Raw genomic sequence first — 27,537 nt, 5'->3', positions numbered from 1 at the left:
ATTCAGTATTGAAGCAATGCTGCTACGGATGGCAAGAGCTTACAGCAGCTGACACTTGCATGAGGCTAAGCTGCATGGGGTAGGACTATATGTCAGATAGCTTGATGCTGCTCTCAGTGGTCTTATCTGTTTTTCATCCTCTGCTGTGAGATATTCTACAGTTCATATTTCCAGTGAGATGCAGTGCGTAGGCTTTTGTCACATAATTAGTCTCTCTTAAAACCTATATTCGCTCTTATTCCATGTGCCTCCTGTTAAGTTCTCACCAGAGGACTTTGTTAGTTGTACTGCAGGTCAGTAGGTTGTAGCTATGTGAGTGTCAGTACAATGGAAACCTCATTTCACCAGAAAGCAGCATTTCCTCTGTGAAACACACCCTGCTGCATGTTGTGCTCTGCATTCATCATACTCTGATATTTCAGTGGGGAGCTGATAATCTCATATCATAGCTGCCAGTAGCTTCAGCATTTTTTTTTTTTTTTTAAGTTTAATGAAAATGACATTTCCTGCTGAATCTTACAATGAAGGGATTTAATGAGTGCAAAATTCTTAAGTTCTTCAGAAACCTGCATTTCAGTGTCTTGGTTGCTTATTAGCAGAAAGAAATAGGTCCTCTCTTGTTGTCCCTCTAGTAGGAATATCTGAGAAAAAGGTCAGCTATCTATCTTCTGTTTATCTGTTCCTTACTGCCTTCAGTTCAAGTTTCAGTGTCAGGCTCAAAAGGGTGACCTTCAGGGGTCCTTCCTCTCCTTGGGCAGCCCTGCTGCTGGGGCTACTGACACCAACCAGTATTTCCAGCTTGTAGCACTTTTAAAATTTTATAGTTTTTGCATTTTAAATTAAAACAGTGCCCTAATTCTACTTTTTACAGACATATTTTTGAATTGAAGCTTAACAGCTTGGAGGAACTGATGAACAGGTAGTGGAAATCCCTTCTGGCTAGCATGGTTTTGGGGCTGAAATGCAGAAATGTCTCAGAAATAAGAGAGCTGGAAGAAACTTGCATGGTTTCTGATGCAAGACCTGCATTGTGCCAACTAGTGGTGCCTTTGAGAAAAGGTTCTTTCACTGCAACCCCTTTAACTTTTCATAATGCACTGGAATTAGTTGCTCACATAACTGAATTGCAGTTTCAAACAAAAAAGGTCAGTAAGCACTGACAGCCAGTATATCAATTTGACATGGAGCAGTTATATTTATGTTGATTACAATAAAATATCCAGTCATAGATGTGTTGAGATAGCTAGAGAATAACTAAATTGTCTATGTATATAGAGGTCTTGACTACTGTAGAGGCAAATACTTTCAAGTATTACTAAGAAACAACACAAAATATCTGAAGCATGTCATAGATAGTCATTCCTCACTGCAAGCAAAACCAGTCTATAATCTGTTACAGGTATTTCCTCTTTTTCACAGAATTTTTCTCCCCTTTCCACATTTGGCAATATGTGCTACCTGAAAATGAAAATATGCTGAAAAAACAGTCATAGAAGTAGAAGAACTACTTTGTGATGTTAATGACATTCCATTATTGGAAGAAAACAATGTAAAAACTCAAAACAATGTAAAAACCCCCTCTTGTGTTGTGGGATTCACCAGCGAAATGGATGACATATCAAAGTAAGCTTTAAGTTATAGTTCAAGTAGTAGCAGCAGTATAACTGGAATAGTACAGAGCCCTGGACTGTTTAATTCTGCCCACTTCTTTTCTGGACATCCTTTTGATACTTTCAGAGATGAAGCCATGGTTCAGGATAGCACCCTACTTGAACTCTTCTGCTCCCACACAACCTTGTAGTACTTAAAAATCCTACTGGAAGTAATATTTGGAATTATAAGAATTCTATTTAAACTCTCTTTGAAATGGTGCTATGTTAAAAATGTATAGCATACTTACTAAACTTTCCAATACCTACCCTCAGTTTGGGCCAGTCAGACTTATTTGCACTGACATAGGATGTCCTCTCCTAATGTTTTTCTAATAGCCCATTTTGTAACACCCAGTTGCCACATACAAGATGTGAAATGTCCCTGAGCACCAGGACAGCACTGTCCACGCTACTCTGGCAGGATCTGAGCAGGATTTCCATGGAGCCTGGGTATCCATGGTGCTTAATCCATTACTCGGATAAAGTGTCCACAGGGAAGCAGTTTGGCTCTAATGTGTGCAAAACTCAGCTCTGGGTAATAAACAAAATTTGCAGCTTTGATAGAGCAACATATGGTTATTTGGCTCTGGGAAGGACATATTTGTGTTGCAAATAAACAAACTGATGAATGAGTAGCAGAATTTGAACAATATCTCTGATCTTCAGTGCAAAAACATGGAAATGCTCAGAAGAGAAGAGAACTAATAACACAGAGAGCTCGAATCATGTCATTTGTCTAAAGATCCTTTCTTCCCACACATAACTCATGCTTGTTTTTAAGACCATGGTTAGCACTCTTAAGGACAAGAGCAGTCTCTCTGCCTAGCCTTCTCAGCCATTTGTTTGTTTGCTTGTTTGTTTTTTGGCTGGAGGATGTTTGGATTAAACTGCTGGTACTAGCTTGTGCCAGCTGTGAGATTCCAGGATTACCCCTTGAGCAAGATCCAAGTAGAAAACTCTGATGGATTTTCATTCCTACCTTGTCTTAGCCTATATATTCTTTCATTTCTAGAACATGTATGAGGAAGATTTCAGGAATATGATTGAATAGGAACAGCAGTGACTCCTCCTCTGCCTTCACTCACACCAGCACCATGAATGCCATATTGATCACTGCCTACTCGGTTGCCTTTGCTGGAGGTGTGATTGGGTCCATCACTATGTCATTTGTGCTGGTCAAGATGAACACTCTCTCTGTGACCACTACTGCCATCATAAACCTGGTCATTGTGCACGGCCTCCTCCTCTTCACAGTGCCCTTCTGCCTGCACTACTATGTCCAAAAGAAGTGGGTATTCAAGATACCATTTTGCAAAATGGTGAGAGCAATGGTGCACAGCCACATGTACCTGACCATCCTTTTCTATGTGATCACACTGGTGATCCGGTGGATTATCTTCTTTCAGTGGAAGGACAAGGTGGAGTTTTACTGGAAGCTGCATGCCATTAAATCAAGTGCTGCTGTGTGCGTCTTTGACATGGTCTTCATGGTGCCAGTTCTGTACTTTGAGTAAGGAAGCTCAGGCTCATACAATGATACAACATTCTTTAAATTCCACAAAAAACTACAGCAGGAGAGTGTAAGTATTAAAAAAAAAAACGTATTTTTTATTAACAGAATTGCTTAATTACGGAAAAATATGTAACAGTGACAATAATTTTACTTAGGTTATTCAGACAAAAGTTGTATGATCTTAAGAAGTCAAATATTTTAGGATTCCGGAGTACAAATTACTTTTTCTCTGATGCTGATTTTGTGCAATTATGACTTTTATAACTACTCACAGTATCTTTGGCTTCAGATCACTCTATAAAGTTAGTAGCCTTTACTAGTAGAAGAAATCAACAAGTTCCTACTTGAATTGGAGGGATGAAAAAAGCTAATAAGCCTGATGCAGCTAAAAAGCTTATTATATATCAAAGAGGCATTGTGAGTTGCTATTTCTGAACAAAGAATTGGATTCCACTAAAAAAGAGAAAAAATTCAGCAAAATAATTCTGTGAAAGACATCCAGGTTTTCATTGCGCAGCTGCTCTACACCCCTACAAAAAATATAAAGCTCTGGCTTCTATAACCTAAGACAGTAATGGCTAATTTCTCTTTCTTCTTGTTATCTTCCTAAGATCATATTCTTTTCACCCAGAGTTAGTGGAATAATATTTTAATCATTTGACAAATTAGAGATTATCAGCTGATTGCTTTCCAGCGACAGTCTCTCCCTGTGATGCTGTTGAAGACCACATTTTCATACCTCTGATTCTTTCCTGTCCTTTGTATTTCACCTTCAGCACCTCTTGCTCATCAGACATTGGTCAATCAACTACTGGTTGATTTTGATGTATCTGTACAATCTTACTGCTATGCTTGTTGCTTTTTGTCCCACCAAATACGGTAGTTACTTTATAGGATCTGACATCTTTCATAGTCTTTCTTCCCTTTCTTCTTGCTTGAAGCTCCTCTGTATCTCTGGAGAGGTCTGGTCATGAGAAAGTATTTTCAGATAGGAGTCTTAATAATACCATATAACGTGGAAAGCTGGAAATCACTGAACAAAAGTGAGATGTGGGGGTGCTTTCATGGCCCACATATCCCACATTGGCACATATCCTGAATCACAACAGTTCTTAAGACAGGAATGTGAGAGCTTGCAGTGTGTGTGGATCTGAGACAGAACTGAGCAGGTGTTTGCTCTTGAGGAAGCTCATGGTGGAGGAAAACAACTACTAGAGAGATTCAGTGTAGTCAAGGGACTACAGGAACTTAAAACATGGAAGGAGTCAACTTGAATGTGTATTTCACTGCTAGTTAATTGTGTGTCATGTAGAAAACAATAAATTGCTGTGACCTACATTTATTTTAAAACCATATGAACAAACCTGTTTTGCTCTGTAGGAGGAAATAAGATGGAAAATGGCACAATGTCTTTGTTTCCTCCTATGGCAACATTGCTGGTGGAAGAAAATACCTTGAGTGTGGTCTGTGGGCACTGGGTACCCTTGTATAACACTACTATAACCCTTCCATTATAATAAAATTATTAATAAACAAGATCACTACATGCTAACAAAATTATGCACGTCCTTCCTGCACATATTCATGTAAGTGAAAAGCCTTTGTATCTATATTTGGCAAAATTGAAAAAAAAACAAACCATATGTTTACAAAAATACTTCCTAATCATACAGCTTAACAATCTTGTTCAGGTATGTGATGAAATCACAATGTATTTACTTACTGTAAAAACACACACATTTGCAATAGTCTACAACATAGCATCACAAAAAATACTAGATACTGGGGTTTTTTCAAAAAAAAAGTTAATGTTAATTTTAACTCAGGATGATAATGAGTAAAATTACTGTAATTCAATGGAATGGGGCTGTAATTCAACGGGACTTTCTTTGTAAACTTTACACCTTCTTTTCTTCTTTCTTTGTGAAACTTTGTTGCAGGTGGAGAAAGCCTTCCTCCACCCTGCGAAAATGAAGTCTTCATCAACACCATCAGGAATTGCTCTGCCAAGTTGTGACAGTGGAGATGCTTCCAGTGAAGGTGCCAGCAGGGTTTGAAGGGAGAACCAGTTGCCTCCAACTTGAACCTGCTTTGCTCCTCACCAGCTTCTTGCTCTCTCCCACCCCTCCTCCCAACCACTCTCTCTGCTTGCTTCCTTCAGGAGGGTTAAGGAGGGGTGGTGGTGCTGCCAGGAAATGCCCCTGAAGGAGAAGAGTCTGAGTAACTGCTGGAAATGCAAGTGTAGACAATGGCAGAAAAGCATCTGAAATGTAGCCAAGTGGCTCCTGTGGCTGGGGATGGCAGAGGCAGTGATGGCAAACTGCTGACATGTGGGAGGTGATCTACAGATGAAGGGAGAATTTCCAGTTACCATCATCTTGGTCAGAGGCACCACAGGCTTAAAGGGGACTCTGATTTTGCTGAGTCTGAATGATGGAGAATAGTTCTGCACTAGAAAACAGCATCAACAAACATAACAAAACAGCTAGAAAACAGACATAAAAAGCTGTATTACAGCAGGACGTAGATGGGGGTAGGACCTGAAGAACGTGACAGGGGATGAGGATAGGAGAGCAGAATATTAGCATGTTTCTGCCACACAGTGGCAAGAAAACATAGACTGTGTCTCTGGCCTTGATCTCATGTTGCTTATTGAACCCTTAAAGGTGCCAAAATAGTGGCACTCTCCTTGCCACGAGCTAACTTGAGCTCCATCATTCCTGCTCACACTCCCACATTGCTCTTTCCATTGGGTTGGGATTCTGCTGAATGGCTTTCAGTTGCATCAGTTCCCTCTTTCACCCATGGAACAGTGAGTCAGTGGAGGGATACATACAGCAAGACTGCTTTTTGTAGCAATGCTGATTTGGGGCACTTATCAGACTGTAATTCAACTTGTCTAATTCACCTTAGGATCCAGCTCTTTTCCTTCCAGGCAGTTTTCCACATACCCACATCGCCTGAAATTTCCACTTCTATTTGCAAAAAAATTAGTGATGAGATAAAACAACTCAATCAAACATGAGAAACAAAAAATTAACAATGAGGTAAAGACAATCAAATATTTTTTATGAACAGCTTGTTTCAGGTCACAGCCCTAAACATCATTATTAAAAAACATATTTTGATGTTTTCTAATTGCATTTGTTTAACATTCTTAAAATGGTTTTTTGAATTGTTTTAATCACATTGGTTTAATAACAGTTTTAAATAGTGTGTTTTGATGATTTTGTAATTGCATTCGTTTAAAATTAATTTTAAAAAACATATCAGATTTAATAGTTACCTTTATCTAATCTTTAATTTTTTGCATTACAAATTGTGTGAGTCATATACTTGAACCCCTCCTACATATACACAGTTTCCTTGAAGGAATCAGAGCCTCATGAGCAGAACCATCTGCTCTCTTAGTTCTGTTCAGACTGATGAACAAACACCATCTGCTGATCAGTGGCCACTGGTTTTGGCAGAGAGCTGGTGGTGTAGAAGCCTCCAGCAGCCAGTTTGTGGTGGCCAGTTGTCCCTTTCCTACTTCTGAAGGCAGCAGAGGAAGCAGTTCCTCAACAAAAACCTCAATAGAGTTGCAGTACCATGTGTTTCTGACCCATAAAGTTACTCAATTCTGATGTTTGCAGAAAAATAAGACTTTGTGTGCACTTTTCCTGTAAGTAAACCCTAAGGCTAGGACTTCATTGGAAACAAGGGCTGGTTTCAAAAGTCAAGGGGTCATTAACAAAACATCAGCTTGACCACTGAGCCAGAAACTTCAGAAAAATCAAGCTAAACTTTCTGGTACTCAGTGAGGTAATTTTTCTCACTTGCAAAAAGCTACTCAATAAGTTAGTTTTTCATTGGAAAAAGAAATGTCAATAAAGAAAATATTCAGTACCAGTTCCCTGAATTATAGTCCTCTTTCCTCTGGCGAAGCAGTAAAGAGACCCCCTGGCTGCTTTCATTCTCAACCAGTAACACCTTAATTTTGGGAGTTCCAGGCTAGCTCCTTAGTTCTGGTACCTACCATCAATGAATTCTACCTCACCCGTGACTGGCTGGATCTCACCTGACTTTGAGGTCTTGCTAATGGAAACAGTGCAAGTCCCATGGGTGAGAAGGATAATACAAAACCAACTGGGGAATCAGCTATCAAATCCACAGACAACCCCATCCATAGCAGGCTCATGGGCAGGAGAGACCACATGCTCAGTGCCTACAAAAGACGTAAGACAGATGGTAGAACAGAAATTTAATAGCATCTCCAAATTCTTCATCTGAAACTGGGAAGTAAGTTCCTGACTTGTGCTTGGCAGGGGCTGCATGCTAAGGGAAGGAGACTCATGGAAAAGGGCTAAGAGTCCCTCGTCTGTTTTAAGAGGTCTATAGCACAGAACTGCAACAGCCTGCCTATGGCTGAAGGGGTGGGTGTACACTGGTGGCAGCACCATCATTTCTAACAAAGACCTCTAAGGATTGCAGATAGGACTGTATCTTCCCGATGCTTTTCCTCAGCAGATGTGAGGAAACACACATCAGAGATGTGGCAGTGGAGTCTCACAGTGACTCTCTCTCTGAGTCTCTCTCACTGAGTGAGACTCCACTAGTCAGGTCCTATAAAAGCACAGAAGAAAATAAGAAAATAAGAGAGGACAGCACAGACTGTATTTGCATTGTTGGAAAATCCAGTGATGGACAACCTTGACCTACCAGCTCCTGGAGAGGAGACCCTCAGCAGTCTGAAGGCTTCGGGCCAAGAAACACAAATGGGAGAGGACTCCACATAGATGGAGAGAGATCTTGGTTCCCACTCTCTGCTACAGGGAAAGCAGCTGAATCAGGATCTGCTCAAGACACGAAAGTGTCCATATGCTAGAAATAGCACCACAAAGTTTCATGTAATGAAAAGAGTTTCATGTAATGAAAAGAATTTCATAAATTAAACTCAATTTGCAGGCATAAAACTATCTCTGTAGTAAACAGGCCTTCAGAATTTTAAAGACAAAACAGCAGACAGGCTGTATATATGTTCTTTTTGAAAATTACTCTTTCAGACACACAAAATGACTGGTTTCAGGAATTTTGAAAAATAATGGCAATTTTATTACACCAATATACTGCATTCTTAATTTTACCTGAAATGGCTGATGTTTTCTAGAATTTCACAACATGTGAACAATTGTCATTATTGTTCTAGTGGGGAAGATAAGGTGTTTCAAAATTCAGTCAAATGGAACAAAACATTAAAAACTGCTACAAACTCAGCAAAGTAATGTTGACCTCATGAGAGTGTCTGTTTTAGAAAATGTAATATCTAGATTGGTCTGTAATATATTTTGGTTTTCAGCAGTTTGGGAAATAAAATTAAATAAATCATACCTTTCTGTTGTCTTTTGAGCTAATAAGTTAAAAAACCTAGAGATTATATATTTTGCATAATATCTGCCTACTGATTTCTGTCATTTTGCAAAATGATTGGAAGTCATTTTGAGAAATGTCTTTAGATTTTAGTAATTTTGCAAAATGACTGGTTTCACAGTATGACTATCATATGTCCAAAACTGGTGCAAGAACATTTGTACATAAAAGGAGGAAGCTGAATCAGTTTTCTCTGCTTGCTAGGTAATCATTCCTGAAGATACCTCAGAACTTTGAAGTTAAATTTTGTGAAGAACTATAGAGAAATGTAAGAAATGCTCCAACTACAAGCTCCCAAAGGCAGGGTATTGTGCAGCTGTGTTGAAATATAGAAGACAAAACAGAATCCCAAGTCAAAGTAAGATGTTAATACCATCTGCTTACAAAGTAAGTATGGAGAACCTCCTCTTTTGGTTTTTTGGGTTTTTTTTAATCTTATGTGTATACATAACAGTGTTCTCCATTTAGATACACAGCACTATTGCTAGTAAAATGTTTATTGTTTCAAAAATGAAATTCTACAATATGGAGACACTGGGAAGTTGATTAAGACACAGACAGAGGAGGAATCTCTTATTTATTATGTGAACATTGAAGATTCCTATATCATTAAAAAAAGCTTATATGGATACTGACCATAGTGGCTGCAACTGTGTCATGAAACACTTGTCACTTAAGTATGCAAACAACATCAGAGATGTTGCTGAGCTCTTCAAATCCTTCTGTGTAATGTGCCAAGGAGAAAGAAGGCACCACTGGGAACTCTTTGCTGACCAGTCTGTTCTGAACAAGGAGCACTGAGCACAGGGGTCAACTGGCTTTATCAATATGCAATCCATGTGCCTACGCAGCTTGAAGTGGATGAGCCAGAAGTGCATCATCAAAATTTCCTCTCTCCTTCTATTTACATCAAAACCAAAAGCAGCTGGGGTGTCTTTACAGCTTCTTGACAACTTTCTCACTTTTGTATCTCTTGTGGTATTACAGAAGTCATCCAAGAAATAAAGTATTTTTCAGCCTAATGCAAGGAAAATCAGGACACTCTTGAGGCCAAAAACTAGCAGGGCATCCAGATAGCAATATTTAGGAGATGTTTATGGAGAAGATGGCAGACAATAATTTGTGGAACTGACCTGTGGGAATACACTTTGTGCAGTTTACCAGGAATTTGGCTCACCTTCCAGGAATAATCTCTGCACCATGTGTAGCTCTGTTCAGAGCTGATCTGAACGGATCCCAGGTGTGAGCTCACTTCAATCTCTTCTCTCTTGGATATCATCTGGTGCTAATGACTGAGAAGGACCTTCTCTGTGTGCTGTATCAACTGTCCCCACAGCCTGTGCAGCTGCAGAGGACCCCACCAGCTACTCCAGACTCCAAAGATGAACTTAGTTTTCACTAGCAAGATGAAGAAGCATGGCTGGCTAAGCTGGATGGGTAGAATGACATGGTTTGCATCTGAGATGAGAAGGTATGGCTAAAAGAACATTCAGCTGGCAACAACATAGAGAATATGACTGTCCCCCAGGTGAACAAGCAAGCAGGTTGACTGACATGTCAAAGGGAAAAATGGAAGAGATCCTTCTCACCATTGTTTCAATTGCAAAAATAATTGTGAGCTCAGTGGGCAAAACGTGCTGCCTGATGTTTCCTGCCCATGCTTACATTTGAGCTTACATTACTTTTAAGGAATTTAATGTATCAACCTCTTTTTCCAAAATTTACTTAGGAGTGAGATATAACAGCTCACTAATTTATCAGTCTGTATGCCTGGAGAGGAGGAAGGGGTGGAGGAAGGAAACTATTGTTTTCTTTGGTGGAAACTGGAACAACCTCAGCCTACAAACACAATGTCCCCTTTTCTCCCTCTCAGTGATAACTGTTCCATCCTAGCACATAATGATGATAATGTCCTGTCACCCTGTCACAGTGAAGGAATTAGCAACTGATACAGTTTGGGTTTGTACTGAATGTATTAGAAATGTCTTTCACTGCATGAATTTAATTTCATTAGGGAGCAGAGTTAATTAGCATGGTTGTTCCTCATTACTAATATGCACAGTCTAATATGCTCTACTGTATGTCCTCTATACACAATCTTCTTATAAATAAAGAGGCAATTTACCATAACACTGTTCTGATATTCCAGAATATGACGTGTTCAGAGCTGTTGTGTGGATATTGCACACCTTCATGCATTTTACTTTGCCTCCACAACAATCTACCTAGAAATTTAGTCACAACTAAAATAAAAAAAAAAACAATCACACTTGAAAGCAGAGTTCTCATTCTGTCTACCACTAGCAGCAGCCTGCAAACCTGAGCTGATATCTTTTCAACAGATGTGTAATTATTTTTTTTTTATTAATATTTAGTCAATTAAGCAATTTGAAAGGCTGAGCCAGCTCAGATGCTATAGGAGACATGGACCTCTGTGATGCAGTAGTAGGATGTGGAGATTAAACAATGCTGACAAACAGCACCAGCAAATGTTTCACCCCAATGAATATGCAGTACAGGGAATACCAAAATTACGAGAACAGATGAAGAAAATGACAAGAGAAATTAAATGATAAGCAGTTAATTCACAGGCAAATAAGTAAAGCCAAGCTGTGAGACAAAAATTAATCTGCAAGAAAAAAATCCCAGCTGTTTCTTGGTTAAGTACCTCAAACTGGTCACTTGTGGGCATATTTAACTACACAAGGGGCACAAAAAAGTGGTAATAGAGGTATATGGAAAAATACAGCATGTGAAACACATCACCATAACAACACATTTTACAAAAGTGCGTAGGAGTGTGGAACCACTGCAGTTATTGGTGAAGTAAAAATAGCAAGGAAAAAAAATTATGTTGGACCGAAGTGGTTTAATGTATTATAATGACAAGGGGTATTTTTGCTATAACATAAAAACCCTGAGCTGATAAAATATTAGCAAGGACAAAATCTTATTCTGAAAGTCAAGAATGTGTGTAAGAGCAAATTGTAATTTATATTTGTGTTACAAAATGTTCCACGTTAATAATTGCTTCAAGTTAGTTACTATAATTAGCAATTAAATTTAGTAACTTGAACCTTCACAAAGCTGTGAAGTAAAGATGTGGGAGGGAGGTTAACTTCTGTGATATTAGGACAAGTTAAAATCACAGTGTCATAGGAAAAAGTAGATGGTAAGAGATCTCTAAAGGTCACCTACCCTTGCCACCTACTCTAAAATCCAGGCTGCCCAGGACTGTAGCTAGTTGCCTTTTGAAAATATCAAACAATTTTTAATACCCTTATAAGATTCCTGCTGGCTCATTCCCCCTGCCTGCCAGGGCCCCTCTGGCTGTCAGCCCTGCCCTCCAGCCTCTTGTTGCTCCCCCCATTTCATGGTCTCCAAGAAGCTCTGCCCTGTTACACAGGTCTTGGTGAGGATGTTGCAGGGTATCAGATCCATCACTGAGGAGCATGCCAGCTCCTCTTCAGTGGAGTTGCAATGCCATGTTTGACCCTCATTACTGAGGTTCTCTCTCACCTGATATGCCCCATCTTACAATGGCTTTATAACTTTCTAACATCTCATCCCACTCTGCCACTGCCTTCCACTACAAACAAGAAGAGGGATTTCAGCTATTGGAGTGTCCTGGTTTGAACCAGGACAGAACCAATTTTCTTTTTAGTAATTGTACTTTTCATTTAAATCTAATCAACTTTTAAGTGTTGTAACTTCTAAGTAACTACACTTGCTGACATGTAGGATTGATAACACTCAATGTTTATAGCCACTGTTAGAAAATGGTATGCAGAATCAAGCACAACTTCTGCTCTGGAAACAAAAGGGAGGAAAAGGGGTCACACTTGCAATCCTCTTGAGGAGAGGAGTGAATTGGACAGGTGACCAAAACTGACAAAATGAGATATCCCATGCCACAGGTTTCATACTCAGTATAAATCTGAGGGATTGTGAGGGTCAAGCTCTCTTCATCCCTGGCCAGTTTTCCAGAACTCCATCTATTCATCTGCCTCTGATCCTGCTCTGTGTTCCTTAATCCAGGTCCTGTCTGCCACTGACTCCAGGAGCCCAGTCTGGGACTTCCTCAGGGATGCCCTGCAGCCTCAGTGGTGGCATCAGCATCACTGGGAGGGGAGACCAGTAGTGGGTTTCTATCTATTTGTATCTTATATCTATACATATTTCTGTATATTTATTGTTTTATTGTTTATCAATATTGTTTCATTACAGCTCTGTAGTTTAGTTTCCAACCCCTAAGTCTCTCTCCTTTATTCTCTTTCCTTTACCTTTCTGGGAAGGGAAAGGAGTTCATAGAGAGCATCTGACAATTATTTCATTGCCAGCCCATTGTTAAACCTTGGCATACAGGCATTTGCTTTTTGGAAAACAGCAAGTTTGCACGGTCCTTATCACTTAAGTAACTACGGTCCATTCAGATTAAAATACACCCTAGAGATATTTGTTTTCTGGAGTAATCCATATTCCAGTAAATCTTTTGGAACATAGGTTTGTTTTTCTTTTCTTTATATTTTCCAAACAGAAATTTTCCTTTTTAACAGGTTCATATTTTATTACGTTTTCAGAACGTTTCTTGTCTTTACTTCAAAACTACATTTTTCTGTTCTGTACTGAGACTGGCCAGGATGGAGTTAGTTTCCTTCATAGCAGCTTCTATGGTTGCATGGTATGTGTTTTAGATTAGTAAACAAACCAGCATCAATAACACATTGATGTTTCATCTTTTGCTGAGCTGTGCAAGGAATCACCTGTTTTTCACTCTGCCCTCAAGCAACTGAGCTGGGGGTCAGCAAGATCTGGAGAGGGGATACAGCTGGGACACCTGACCTGAACCATCCATATTCCATATTCCCTAACATATAAAATCATGCTCAGCAATAAAACCAGAGGGTGGAGGGTCAAAGTAGTCATTGCTTGGAGACTGACTGGACATCAGTCTACTGGTAGTGAGGGATGATTGATTTTGCATCCCTTAATTAGTTTATGTTTCCTTTTTTTCCCCTCTTTGCTTATTGAACCATCTTTATCTTGACACGCAAGTTTTCATCTCTCTTGTTCCCTTCCAATTTTCTCCTCCATCCATCTGGGGAGACCGAGTGAACAATAAGGTGGGAGCTTAGCTGCCAGATGGGATGAACTCATCACACTTCCAAATTTAAGCCAAATTTTTAAAGAGTAAATTAAAATGTTTAAATTCCTGCTTTGGATTTCAATGAGATTTAGTTTAGACAACAAAACTGGGGTTTATACAACTTTTATTTTATTTTATTAAAATTGTTAAATATAAACATATGAATTAAAAATGCACAATATCAAGCATGAAAAACCTATAATATTTATTACTTTTTAAATCAGGAGGATTTTAAAGTATCAGGAGGATCAGAAAAGGAACTTTCAAATCAATTCAGTTTTTGGTTCTCAAAGGTAAAAGCTGTTTAATACTGGCAAAAAAAAATTGTTTGAAAGTCATGCCTAAAACAATGCTTAATGAAAAAGAAAAGAAACAGGATGATTGATTGCTCTTTCGCTGGCCTTCCTTGAACTGAGGACATAATCCCTGGATTTATTTCTGAGAGCTTATAACTTCTGATGTAAAGGAACTTAACTTCATATTTCTAGGTTAATTAGGTCCTCAACTTAACAGATAGATATCATGATTTTAAAGATGCTTATTTCTACTAAACTTACTTTTGCTATTTTGTATATTGAAAATCCACTACTGAAACACATAAATCTTCATACCTTTGAAATATGTAAGTAAATCCCTCCCTGATTTTCCTTTGCTCTGTAGGTCAAATTATTGATCATATTTAAGGCAGCTTTTTCTCTCTCAAATTTAAATAAAATAAAACACCAAGGAGGTCAGGAGTTGCTAAAAGGAAAAATATGACCTCTTGAAAAGAAAATCTTTGTCATGAGCTTATTTCTCATTATGAGTAAATAGCCACTTAGGGGATGTTGCATGTGATAGGGGTAGCTAAATGTGTGTGGTACCCACAGACCATCTCACCATGCAAGTGTGTATGGCAGTAGTTATCCTGTAGGTAAAAAACTTCAAGAAGAAAACCTGTATCATGGCTCAATGATAACCCTGGAGAAACAGCTGCCCTCCCCATCATCCTTGGAAAGCATTTGTAGGACACTAAGACCAGTACCACCTCAAAGGCCTTTATATGAACACGGGACAGACCTTCAAGTGGAAAGAAATTGTAGAGGAAAGGTACAGAAATGCCTGTGCTGTTTGTTGGGTTGTTCAGGTTTTTTCTGGGGTGGAGGGGTTGTTTTGTTTTGGTTTTGCTTTTGGTTTTGGTTGGTTTAGTTTGGGGTTTTTTGTCTTGTATTTATTTCAAAGGTGTACAAGAAACAGATCTAAAAGCATTATGATTTATAAACCTCAGAAGCCTTGAGCCAGTTCTGTCATGCTCTGTGAAGTCCAATGTCTTATTTACTCACAGATATTTATAATGAGAGCTGAGCAAGGACTTCAGGCCCTTATAAGTATTTCATGGTTCAGATGACTAGTTTCCCCTACAGAAAGGTTTATACCCTCTGAGGTCCTGGAGATCTGTACAAAGAGCCCTCTGACAGCTCTGTCACTATACAGTAGGAAATTAGGCAGGCTTGCAAGGGTATATTAATTCTTGCCAGAAGGAAGAACCTCCGTGCAGGTACTATCAAGGAAACCTTTTCAGTGCCACATGGGCAGTGTCTGATTCCTGCTGTACATGGGGATGAGAGCAGCAAAGTTCTTGTCCTCCTAAACTTTCTTTGCTGAGCAACAGCAACCTCACTTTTCCTAGCCATGATATTCAATTTCATTTTGATGTAACTTTTCCTTTTTTTGAATTAACAAGTATTTGTCATCTGTCTCAGCTAATGCTAAGAGCTTTTCTAACCCCTTTTTCTACCCCTTACCCCTGGGGCTGAGCTTTTCCCTCAATCTCTAAACAACTTGGGCATTTGATTACTCCAGCTGGGCTCTAAAGCTATGGTGCTTCCAGCAGTCTGTCCTCTACATCCATAGGCTTCAGTCTTTCCCTCTGCTCTTCAGGAAAGAAGTGCATCACTAGCAAATGTTATTGCATGGATTTAAGGCTCTTCTTGGATCTGTGGATGAACCAAATTTTTGGATGAAGAGCAGCAGGTTTTTTATTTCTTCTTTACCATATTTTCTCAGAGACTTTGAAGCCAGAAGCAGACAGGTGAGGTGTGTTGGAGCTCAAGAATACTGGTCATGCAGTAACCCCTGCATACTCCCATGGAAATTGGAGAAAAATCACTAGAAGCAGAGTTTCCTCTGTTCCCAAAGGGAGGTAACTGCTGCATCCTAAAGATTCTTCTGCTTTTAGAGGTAGCCCTCTCCTGTGTCTCTGGGGCCGAGACTGATTGCCTACAATGGGACAATATTTGGAATGGAGGGATTCATGAAATGATTTTGACTCCTTCTCTCCCTGCCTCTCTTCAGTTGGCAACTGATGCATTACAATATTCAAGGTTCAAGATTGTGACATTTTATACTTATTTGAGTTTCAGACATTCAAAGATGACTGGTAGCTGAGTACAAGGTTTTATAAAACAACACTGTGTTGCACAGAGATAAATCATTTCCTCCCTCTGTCTTCTATATTAACAAAGGCTTCTCCCATCCTTCACTTCTAAGAACTGCTGGTGGATGAAAGAAAAGCAATTAAGTTAATCACTTCATTTCAGATGTTCCCCTCTATCTCTTTCTCTTGTTCAACAATCTGTTTTTGTTACAATGAAAAGATAAGGCCAACAGGCCTCTACTAAATGGTTCATTTGGAACCTATCACATATTTCATTTTCATAGAGTTAGCTTAAAGTATGGTAATTAGCTGCACAGCCCATCTATGCTTTAGGGTAGAAATGTTCTCACAATTACAGTAACTGCTCAAATCCTTAAACTGAGAAAACAAAGACACACTGAAAGCTATTGAATGAACTGGTGCAGACAGTTTGATGGTACTTAGGAACATGATTATTTTAGTATGAGAGCCTTCTGACTGGCTGCACATACTCTCTTTGCCATGTGTTGAGAGTATGGGGTATAAACAGACATATGGCATGGTATTCATTTTATTTCATTCTTGCAAACAGCATGTATAATGGAAGCACAGAGATTTCCCAATTAGCAAAAAGACAACAGAAATGACACTGCTTTTTCAACTTCCGAGTGCTAAAGGTGGCTGAATTATTTAGTAACATGTACTCTATATAATTTTAAAGATATTATCTAACACAGTGAGCAAAAATCCTTTCCAAGTTTCTTGTCAAGTAGTGCTTATTCACATTTGACCAAATAGCAAACCAAGGTAAGACCTGAATAAGTACAGTCTGTTTTATTGATTTAAATGTCTTTCCTCTCTAAGGCCATTTTTCTTGTTCCTATAAGGAAATATCCTTCCATAAAGAAGCTATGGTCACTATTTATTATTATCATAGAACTAGAAGGAGCAGAACTACTGGCCTGAATATAAGTCAGAGCACCTGTGGTCATAACTGTTGTCATTTAAGAGGTCTGCAACCTCAGCCTAAAGAGAGGGAGAACTGAATGCTTGGTACCTGAGAGAAACTCAGAGTCCACAGAGAGTGAAAGCACAGAGATACCCATAGAGATATTAATCTTTTAGGTACATTGGACATTTGTCTTTTGATAAACCATCAAGTTTCTATATCTCACAATGCCAGTGACATTTGTGTTTAAAACATAAAACGACAGCTGTGCCCTGTGAAAATACATGGGTCTGCCTGAACTTTTGTGTGCTACCATGGGTAATGGACTGGCTGGCACACAGGTTCATTCCTGATTGCTACTGGCATCTCTGAAGAAGTTAACAGAAACTTTCCCAGGGCAAGGCAAATAGGAAGTATACTTTAAATACACAATAAGCATCAATTTTTAAATTCTTTTACATTATTTTTGTCTGAACGATGCCTTGCTTCCTCAACCACTGCTGTTGTTGAATGTTGCAGAACTGCTTTTTTCTCTGTTGTATTTTCTTCTGCAAGTGGTGGCTGCATTACGGAGGAGGCACTCCAAGGATGAGATAGTCAATTTTTTTAAACACAGAACTAAGTTCACTGCACAAATGGCCTCAGCTTTGGGATTTCTTCTGCTTGTGGATTTGCCTCACCATTGGTTTTGCAAACCTTGTCTCTGTCTCTTCATCCAAAGACTTAAAAGAAACAGCTTCTGTGGTGAAATCCACTCACCAAAAAATCCAAATTTTAAACTCAGGCTTGTTGACTCTGTGTATCATGGTCAGGAAAGAATAATTTGGTCTCTGGTTGTGACTGTATCAAGAAGACCATGAGAAACAGGGTAAAGCAGCAGCATCTGGGGATGTCCCTAGAAACACAGATTTCTGAGGCTGGCTATGGGTCATTAAGTTTGACCAAGAGGATGGGTGAATGTATACAAACAGAAAAGAAACCATTTAGGACCAGAAAAAGGTTTTGTTGCAAGTGCCAGTTCCTTGGCTCACATGTGGTTCTCTGCAGCTGTTCTGAAGTACAATGGTGTTTTAAAGCCTGTGTTATTAAATTTCTGCAATGACCTAAAGCAGCAACAACTTTTATTGTCTCTAGAGGTGTTAGAGGGCAACTATACCAAATAGTAGGACATAACTATTTCATAAATCTTCTAACTTACTACTAAACTGGTATGTACTGGCACAGGAGATGAAGTATAAGTTCCTGAACTTGTAACAATAAACCTTCCTTCCTCACATATGACCCAAGAAATAAATTTTGTTTCAAAATGCAAGTCATAACTTGCCTGTGATATACTCTGCCAAATGCCTCCACAGAAATCCATAATGTATTACTTCTGCTAACATAAAACATGTCTATTTTTGAAGCATTTAAATAGACATGACTGAGGCAATTATGTTTTTTTATTTCTAATACACAGAGAACCAGATAGACTATTCCATCCCAATAAACAAAGACTGAGAAGCCTCTCAGCAAATTTGCAATCAAGCTAGTAGATTAGCCCAAGAATTTCAAATCTCCCTGCTATCTCTGTTGAGCATTTTCTGGCTGAAATTATTAAATTCTTCATGCCACATGGGTGGGTGGGATTGGCAAATTAAAGGGATTGTCCTGCAAGTCAACTAACCTTGAAGTATGATTGGCTCACTTTTCAGTATCTGTGACTCAGGTCTAATTGAGTGGGAGCCAGCCAGCAAGAACTGTGATTTCATCTGCAATCCCCCAAAAAGCAGGATGTTAAAACATGACACAGGTACTCCCTATCTTAATGTTGTTAATTATTTCAATCCATATGTAACTCAGTTCTGATAAGTAACTAGCAATACAGGTTTTAATGTTGATAAATAATAGAAATTATCAGCAATTTAGACTAAAGGTTGGAGGTAGCTAAAATTGAAAACCTATTTAGTAGCACACGGTAGCACAGTTTTATGGTTCTTGCTAGACAGAAAGGAGCTCTCAAGCTCATATGTGAAACCTTGGTTGCCATCATACTGACTGGCAAACAGAACATCTCTTAAAAAGTGACACAGAAAGCAGAGGAAATTGTGCAGTAATGAAACCAAAAACTCAGATCTAGCAGATCTAGCCCCTGCTTAAAGGAACTGTACTGCACCCATGCAGAGACACAGTTGGTGACACTTCCTCAGAGTTTCATCCCATCTCTGAACATCTGACAGGACTTGTTCCTTCTCTTTCATCTGTTGCTTCTACTTCTGTTTTCTTTTGCTTAATAATTTAAAAATTCACCTTTCGTCTTTGTCTTCAGTTTCCTCAATGTTGAACCAGACAAGTCCTTCCTTTTAACTCATTTGTGATGTAGGTCTTGACCTGGATCTCTGATGTGTATATCTGCATTTCTTTTTCAGACTTAGATTACAGAGCTGAGCTGAATTTTTTTATTATTATTTATTTATTTATTTAACAGAAGAGCCTGAAGATGATACAAACTGAGAAGTTCAGTTTCTGATCCCCAGCAGTTTTGGTGACAGCCAATGGCACTTTCCACAGGGTGACAAGGGAATTATCTATGCAACACTTTTGCAAGTTTTGGGGATCACTTTTCAACTTAAGAGCGATGGGATGCAACCAGGTAACATAGCATGCAAAGCTCTTGATCTCATAGCCTACTTTGGTTCTGTCCAGAGTTCTGGCTGTAAAATAGTAGCCATTTCAGGAAAGCAACTTTTTCACATCTCTTCTGCATTATTACTCAGTGAATCAAGTTTTGTGGATCACTCCAGGTCCTGTGGACAGAGCACAAGGCTGCAGACATTTCCCTTCTTTACCCAGAGATGGATGTAGTTTCATGATCACTCTGTACCATCCAAACCATCAGTGTCTGACACCCAGGCTGTTCACTATTTTCCTGGGCATTTCTAGAGAACCAGCTGATCATTTTGCCACCCAAAGAACATTGCTATCACGTCAGGCAGCAATCTCTCCTTACGTGGGACTAGGTGATGCTGGAACCACACCCGGTGAGTACAGTTATTCACATAACTGTTTTTCTTTTGTGCAATCATCTCTTACCCCAAGCCTGTGAGTATATGCAATATCCAAAATGGGCATCCCTCCTGTTTGGAATCCTGGTCTAGATTAGATGGTAACTATTCCCTCAAAGCTTTCAGAGTTTATCCTGAGAATCTCTCTCAGACCACTGTCTCCTAGTTCTTGCTCACCCTCACAAACATTTCTGCTTCTCTTTCACCCTTGTTTTTATGATTCTTCGCATTTATTTACTTCTCATAATTCTCTTTCCCATCTTGTTCTTCCCAATGACTGTACTTAAAATTTGGAGAAAAGCACAATGGAGGGAACTATCCTCTTATCTACATTAGAGAATGATAGCACAATGTCAGGAGCAATGCCAGTTCAGCCCTGCTGGAATATTGTTTATAAGTCCTTGCTCACAAGACTTTGCATGTTGTTCTTTTGTGGTTTGAGTGATGACTCTGACTGTGGTCTAAAACTCTAATAGAAAACCAAACTGGGCTAACATTTTTCTATTTAATTTCTAGTCAAGAAACAGTTTTTACTGTCTCTAGAAGAACCCTGACTCAATGCTTTCCTTTTTTTAGTGAGCTGCTTTATACTAATAATACGACTTGAGGTCAGCATACATGCCTGCAGGTCAAGCATAATCATCAGGCTCCACTGGCTCCTACATGTCTTTTTTTAACAGCAAGAACTCCTAAATTGCTTTTCATACATATATGAATCCTTACTTATAATACTGAAACAGTGAGTAATGTCCTCAGAATTCTTTAAGATCTAATAGCATGTTAGACTGAAATCTTTTGTTAACACTGCTAAACACTTTGATATTTTGGCATGTTTAGCTTAATTATTACATACAAAACAAGTTCAGGGCAAAAGTGCATTTATAATGAAAAATCCTCTACTCGGCTCCATATTTCTTCATTTCATCAGTGGCATTTGTGAATTGCTTAGTGGCAAAACTCTGTAACTTGTAGTAGTTTTTCAGTTCACTACCTACCTGAACTTGAGAACTGACCAAATTGTGGGCAGAAGTCCCAATGGGTGGGTGTGTCCTGCATGTCCAAGCACAACAATGATCTCTGGCAGCTCATCAGCTCTTCAGTGGTTGTCTCTGCATGAACAAAATAGTATTAGTTGTTGAACATATGTGATTGCTATCACAATGAAGCAAGAAATAAGGTCTGGGCCTTCCTGTATGTGGTCTGACAAAACCCTCAACAGTTCTTCATCAAACAGTAGCACCAAAGGCTCATTTTTTCATGCTAATTGTATGCACCAAATGCCATGGATGTCTGAGTTGGAAAATAAAAAGGGGGAAGTCACAAGAATACACAAGGTAAAATTTTAGTGTTATTTCTATAAAATAGAGGAAAAAACCTAATATATTTCTGAGTAATATAAAATGTCGGCAACTAGTCTGTAATTATGCTGTTTATAACAACAAAAAAAAATTGTGCTCTCTCAGGCCAGTTTGAAATACTAACAATTTAAATTGGAAAATTAATTTATGTCAAAAGCAGAAAGTTATCTTCCTAAAGCTTGTAAAAATTCTGTTACAGAGAAGTTTCTGAAAAAGTGAATTTCAGCCTAAGGAATATTAGGCAAATACACAATTTTAACCATTTAAATGCTTCTAAGATCGTGCGTTTGAAAAGGGAGTGAACAGAAATATTTGTATTGGTCTTGGACACAACGCTCCAATGACCTTCTAAAGATGCTTTGCCTGGTTCTTCATAAATAAGGAGTTTATCTGAAAATGTTTTGCTGTTTCAGTCTATAATTTTACAGATGAATGCAAGTGAATCAAGAATTACTGATTGAAACAGGCTTACTGATTTCAAACTTCAGAGGAATCATGAGAAGACATTGATTTTTAAGAGACCATTTTTCAGGTCTTTGCTCTTTTGAAACTCTTTATAAAGTGAGTACATGTTTCATTAGCATAGTATGCATGTATGTTATCCCTGTATACTTGTACAAATATCTGAATACAAACCCAAACAACTTAGTCCATATTTTGTCTTAATTATAAATGAGAATGCAGCTGTTTGTGGTTATGCTAAAAAAGTGCCAATAAGATTAGATCTCTTAGAAGATTGCTTCTAAAATAATTTCTAGTTTTCTTCACTTTTCATAGAAGAGTAGCTCAGGTGAAATCCTGTAGCAAAAAGATTTGGAGCTGAAACAAAAAAAAATTGGATTTTCAAACACAGATCTTTATTTTCAATGTGCTCTACGTATCTAGAAACTGAAATAGTTGCTGCCCTATGGATACCCTGCAGCCATCCAGCAAGAGGCTAAAAAGGTGGGTCAGGTGTCATTGTAAGTTACAGGTACAACCTCTTCGCATTTCAGCATTTTTCCCAGCTTCAATTTTAGATTTATTACATGAGTGGAGATGAGACTTGTATAATTTACAAACAGTGTCTTGGCTATTTCAGATGGCTGAATCTAGAGGGAAATAATTGAAAAAACAATCTAGAATAAAGTTTAGTGTATTAAAAATGTATCCATCATTATATAAATTAGTTTTAACACTGAGAGTCATGGGTTACTGCTATAATTTACAGTATGACAACAGTTACAAGTTTGTATACTAGATGGGATAACTCCATTTCAAACACAGTTGAGTAAAATGTCCCTTCGTGAACATATAACATTCAACAGTTAACAATAAAAGAGGCAACAGAAAAAATGTGTTTATCTTCCTATTTTCACATTCAGTTCACTTTGAAAGAGGAACTTAGGAGGATGCCTAATAGCAGCATAACCCAGCATAACCTTTCCTCCAACGTGATGCTGCCGGACCCCTCAGAAAGGCTCCACAGCATTCTCATACCTCTGTACATCATCAACCTGGCTGGAGGCACCCTTGGGGTCATCATGATGTCCCACCAGTTGTTCCAAAGGAGACCACAAACTGTGATGACTGTTATCATCAGCAACCTCCTGGTGCTGCACACCTTCATGCTGCTCAGCATCCCGTTCCGCCTCAGCTATTACATTTTACGGGAATGGAAATTTGGGAGGTTTCCCTGCAAGCTAGCAAGTGCCATCATCTACTTCCACATGTACACCACCTTTGTGTTTTATGTGGGTATCATCACAATACGCCTCTTTCAGCTGGAGTCTAGGAAGTGGTTCACTGCAGCCTGGGTGGCTGCTGTCTGGCTGCTGGGAGCACTGGTGATTGCACCCGTGTTTCTCTCATACTATGGCACCTCTAAGACATACCACTCCTCTGAATGTTTCCAGTTCCACAAGGAGATACGAGAGACACCTATGGTGATCACAAACTACTGCTTCATTGGGATTTTTGTGTCAGTTTGTGCTCTTCTCACCACAATCCAGTTGTCCGTGATCTGTCGACTGGCTGCCAAGTACTGGCCTGACACCAGATCCCATGTGGAATTCAGAGCTCAGGCAAAGAGTTTATTCTTCCTCTTGGTATCATTAGTGTGCTTTGTGCCTCACCATGTATTCAGAGTATATTACATCCAAAACTACGCCCTGGATAAAGACCATAAGCTATTGCCATATAATGAAATATTTTTAGCTTTAACAACAATGTGCTGTTTGGATATGCTGTTCTTCATAGCAGGAATAGCCCACTGAACTGTGAACTACCAGGAAATCCATCTGCATTGTGTTAATAGTGTTTTTTGCCAGAAATAAAACTGTATCAGGACGTTTCTGAGCTAAGGAGACTGCTGGGGGTTTGATCTGGCTGTACAGGTCTGTAGTGTTGTTCAGCTTTTGCAGGCTAATAGGATCCGTCTTTCAGAAGCTACTGGCTTTTATCTACTCTCTTGAAGGAAGACACATGAGTCTTAATCTAGTCTTTGACCCAAGAGTCATGCCCTGAAGCTTCATTAAGATTTTCCTCAGCTGTCCCTCTCTGAAAATTAAAGCAAGAGTACCCTTTCTACTTTTTCCTCAAAGTGTCTCAGTAACAACAACCCACTGCGGCAAATAAGTTGCCTACTCTGAAGGTCTTGCAACTTCTTTTGGCAAGTAAAATACTGAAGGGAAGAGAGGGAAGAAAGAAATCCCTTCACAGGATTTTTGTAATAGTGATTTTAGATAGCAAGGACATAAATTCTATTCAAATAAAAAGTATTCAAGGCATGAAACAGGGTATGGACAAAATATTGTAGTAGCATATTTCAGCAGAATACTTCTTTTGTTCACTTATACAGAGTGTATATTAAATTAAATTATACTAAAACACTTGCCATTCTCACAATTTCACCTTTCTTACTTAACTCCAAAACCACAAGCAGCTCATTGAATTGTGGTAAACACACATTTGGAGTGAATAGGAGTGGAATGTGCCACAGGTTTCAAATCTTCTACCTTATATCACTCTCCCATCAGAACTGGATCTGTGGCTATTAACCCTTAGGTCCATTGTAGCCAAAGAAATACAAGTTACTGGGGTACACTTATTTGATCTGGAATTCAAATTGAGGGATATAGACCTTTATTGAAGGATCAGTCTCTCTCTAGGAGGGGGAAGTTTTTTATCTTCAAAAAACCTTTGATGTCTGTTCACTTTTGGTTGCCTGCTGGGTTATTATCAGATGCCATATTTTTTCCATTTGCACATGTAACAAAGCAAAACTCAAATAAATGAACTGAACTGTGTTTAATCATTTAGCATATGTTCATGTATGTACACATAAACTTGTGCTCTAGTGTATCTTTTCTCCATTAGACGAATTGTATATTTAGACCACATATGTTCTGAGAATCTCTGTTTTATCTCCATTATGTAAATTATTTTTTCATTATTGCATTCTGCTTGTTCTGCTCAGTGCAGAAGGTCTCTAACCCTTCTGGCAAAGGCCCTGCTGTCATTTGCTGCAGCCCAACAGCTTGAGGCCAGATTTCTCCCAGAAGCTGCAGAAGGGTACATACACTTCCTCCTTCATAGACTCAGAAGTTGCCATAATTTTTAGTCTGGTGATCTTTGCCATGGAAATTCAATGGTTGGTCCCTGGATTGAAAGAGACTGAAAGAAAAACTTGATTTAGGAAGTTTAAAAAGTTATGCCTATGAAATAATGCCTGTGATGCCTCAGATTAACGGTGTTTCTTTGAACAAAAGTTCTTATACCTATTTTGTCAATCCCGAATAAAGGATTTTTGTCTTTATATTTCCATAGAAAAACTATTGAAAATTCCCAGTACTTCAAGGACCCTTTCTGCCTAATTTAAAAAGTGGGAGGCATCCAGCGGGCCACCAACAAGTCCTGAAGTCTTCTGAAAGTCCTGTCTTTATGGTTTCCTCTGGTGTTACCATGTTCACTCCTGTTAATACAATACAGTCTGCTCAATTCGTGATTTTCAAAGGCATTAGGCAGAGGTACAATGCAATTCAACAGAGATTAAATCCAAAGCTACAGATTTAAAAATGGGCAAATAGTTCCAAACCAGCAGCTTTTCAGATGCTTTTCCAGGTTGAATGCATCATAGATAGCTGATAAGAGAATCAGAATGCCTCAAGGTGAAAAAAATTAGATAGATCTCTGATATTTCAGGACACTTTTGAGGAAAACAAGGGAGAGGCAAGGCCTGCAGAGAAGCCATTTGCCAACAGAAAGAGTTGGGATAAGCTGAATCTAACAGAGCCCTTAAAAAAACCGGAAAAGCTGTAGGTGAGGCAAAAAGTATATTCTTTTCCCTTTCTGGTTACTGGACTCCTGTGGCTAAATAATAAAACCTTACTTGAAGGAGTGTCCTGTGTAGCCTATTCTCACTGAGCAGTGTTTCCAGATGACTTCCCTGATAAAGAACAGAGTTGTCTGTTGTTGCTTGTTAGTATGCTGATGATCTAGAAGTCCAGCATAATGGTGCGTAATTTGGGGACAGAAAAGGGGAAATAACAAGCATGTCCTCAGCTGTGGCAACAAACTATGTTTTGGTGGCCTCGTACTTAGCTTTTCCCAACGTTTTTTACCTATGCCCATTGGTGTGTCTTGCTGAAATAAACCTTACCCACTGTGCTGATTTCCTGACCTTATGCTGAAGCTTCTCTTTATAGTTGTCTGGTAACAACCAACTCTTGGCTGTCATTGGATTTGCTCTGCTCAGCTTGCTTGGGTATCATGGGATTGTGTGCTGTGCTGGGATGGAATGAACAATCTTCACAGTGTTGTCCTGAAAGCTGGGTCCATCTGGTGTGCAAGAAGGTGATCCACACATGGAGTCGAGATGATTTCCTTTAATATCCAGGTCAGTGCAGAAAAGGGAGCCAAGTGGTACTGCACAAGTGAGCTTGGTTTCCCAAAACACAAGGGCTACTTTATACTCAGAAACATATGAAATTACTTGATCTGAAATTATATTCTCTCACTTGTATACATGATTGTTTAACTAGTTCTTGGCTTCTTTTTAAAGTGAGATTGCTTAAGAATGTCACTATGCATGCTCAAGGAGTAGGGGGCTTTTTGTTACTACGGGTCCCTCTAGCCTATGGGTGGGTATTTCAGTATGTTAATAGGACATTAATATCCTGCTAACAGGGTGAGTCCAATTACTCAATGTTTTCTACCTTGTGCTAAAGACTATAGACAAGGTAAACTGTGGGGAGTACTCCTTTCCATCCCTTTCATCTGTTTTGGAGGCTTACGTCTCAAGGACAGGCTATTGGCTACTTGGGATGTGTTTCTCTCTAATTCTTGCTGTTTCAGCATTATCTAAGCTCTTTTTCTATAGTACATGACTCTTTGTTCTCTTTTATGTGTTTTTTCCCCCAGATTTTATTTGTTTCAATTAATAATCAATATCAATAGCAGCCCATACAGTGCTGTGTTCTGGATTCATGCCTAAAACACACATTGTTTAGACTATTGCTTGATGTTTCCACCGTATCCAGGCTTTCTCTCTTTTCCACTCTGCCCCACAGTGAGTAGGCTGAGGCTGGGGCAAGACTTTGGAAGGGGACACAGGTGGCACAACTCATTTGATCTTGCCACAGAGCTATCCTACACCATACAATGTCATGCTCAGGAATACAAAAAGAGGCAGAAGAAGAAGGAAGGGAATTGACTTCTTTGGTGGCAGTTGCTCAGAAACTGGCTGGATATCGATCTACTCGTGGGAGATAATTGGTAATTTCCTGCTTGTTGTTTGCTCATGAGTTTTGGTTTTGTTCTTCCTATTCTCTGCCCCATCCTGCTGGGGGTGGAGAGACTTGATAGAGGAGCTATGTGGGTGCTTAGATGCTGGATGGAGTCAGCCCACCACAATCCCTTTATCAGTGACATCACTGCCCTACACTATCCAGAAAATTAGCTGCAATTTGCATTTGTGGTGCTTCTTCCTTGCAGCCACAATCAAACAGCCCTTATTATTAACCACTTCAATGAGAGAAAGCATAACAAGTGGAACGCAGCTTACGTTTCATCTTTTTCTCATAGTTAATAAA

The 27,537-nt window shown here is 39.1% G+C and overlaps 2 protein-coding genes across 2 annotated transcripts; both read left to right on the top strand.

Moving 5' to 3' along the window:
* Positions 1-2,667: 2,667 nt before the first annotated feature.
* Positions 2,668-5,222, top strand: LOC139792910 (probable G-protein coupled receptor 141). The gene is given in 3 exon segments (XM_071736880.1): positions 2,668-2,696; positions 2,698-3,232; positions 5,106-5,222. Coding segments are annotated over 3 exon segments (681 nt in total).
* Positions 5,223-22,082: 16,860 nt separating this feature from the next.
* Positions 22,083-24,758, top strand: LOC139793709 (probable G-protein coupled receptor 141). Its single transcript, XM_071738676.1, has one exon. It carries the CDS (start codon positions 22,801-22,803, stop codon positions 23,719-23,721), a length of 921 nt encoding a protein of 306 aa, XP_071594777.1. The 5' UTR covers positions 22,083-22,800; the 3' UTR covers positions 23,722-24,758.
* Positions 24,759-27,537: the final 2,779 nt, after the last annotated feature.

Source organism: Heliangelus exortis, chromosome 2 (genome assembly GCF_036169615.1).
Source record: "Heliangelus exortis chromosome 2, bHelExo1.hap1, whole genome shotgun sequence".
Classification (NCBI taxonomy): domain Eukaryota; kingdom Metazoa; phylum Chordata; class Aves; order Apodiformes; family Trochilidae; genus Heliangelus; species Heliangelus exortis.
This window is presented reverse-complemented; position numbering and strand designations above follow the sequence as displayed.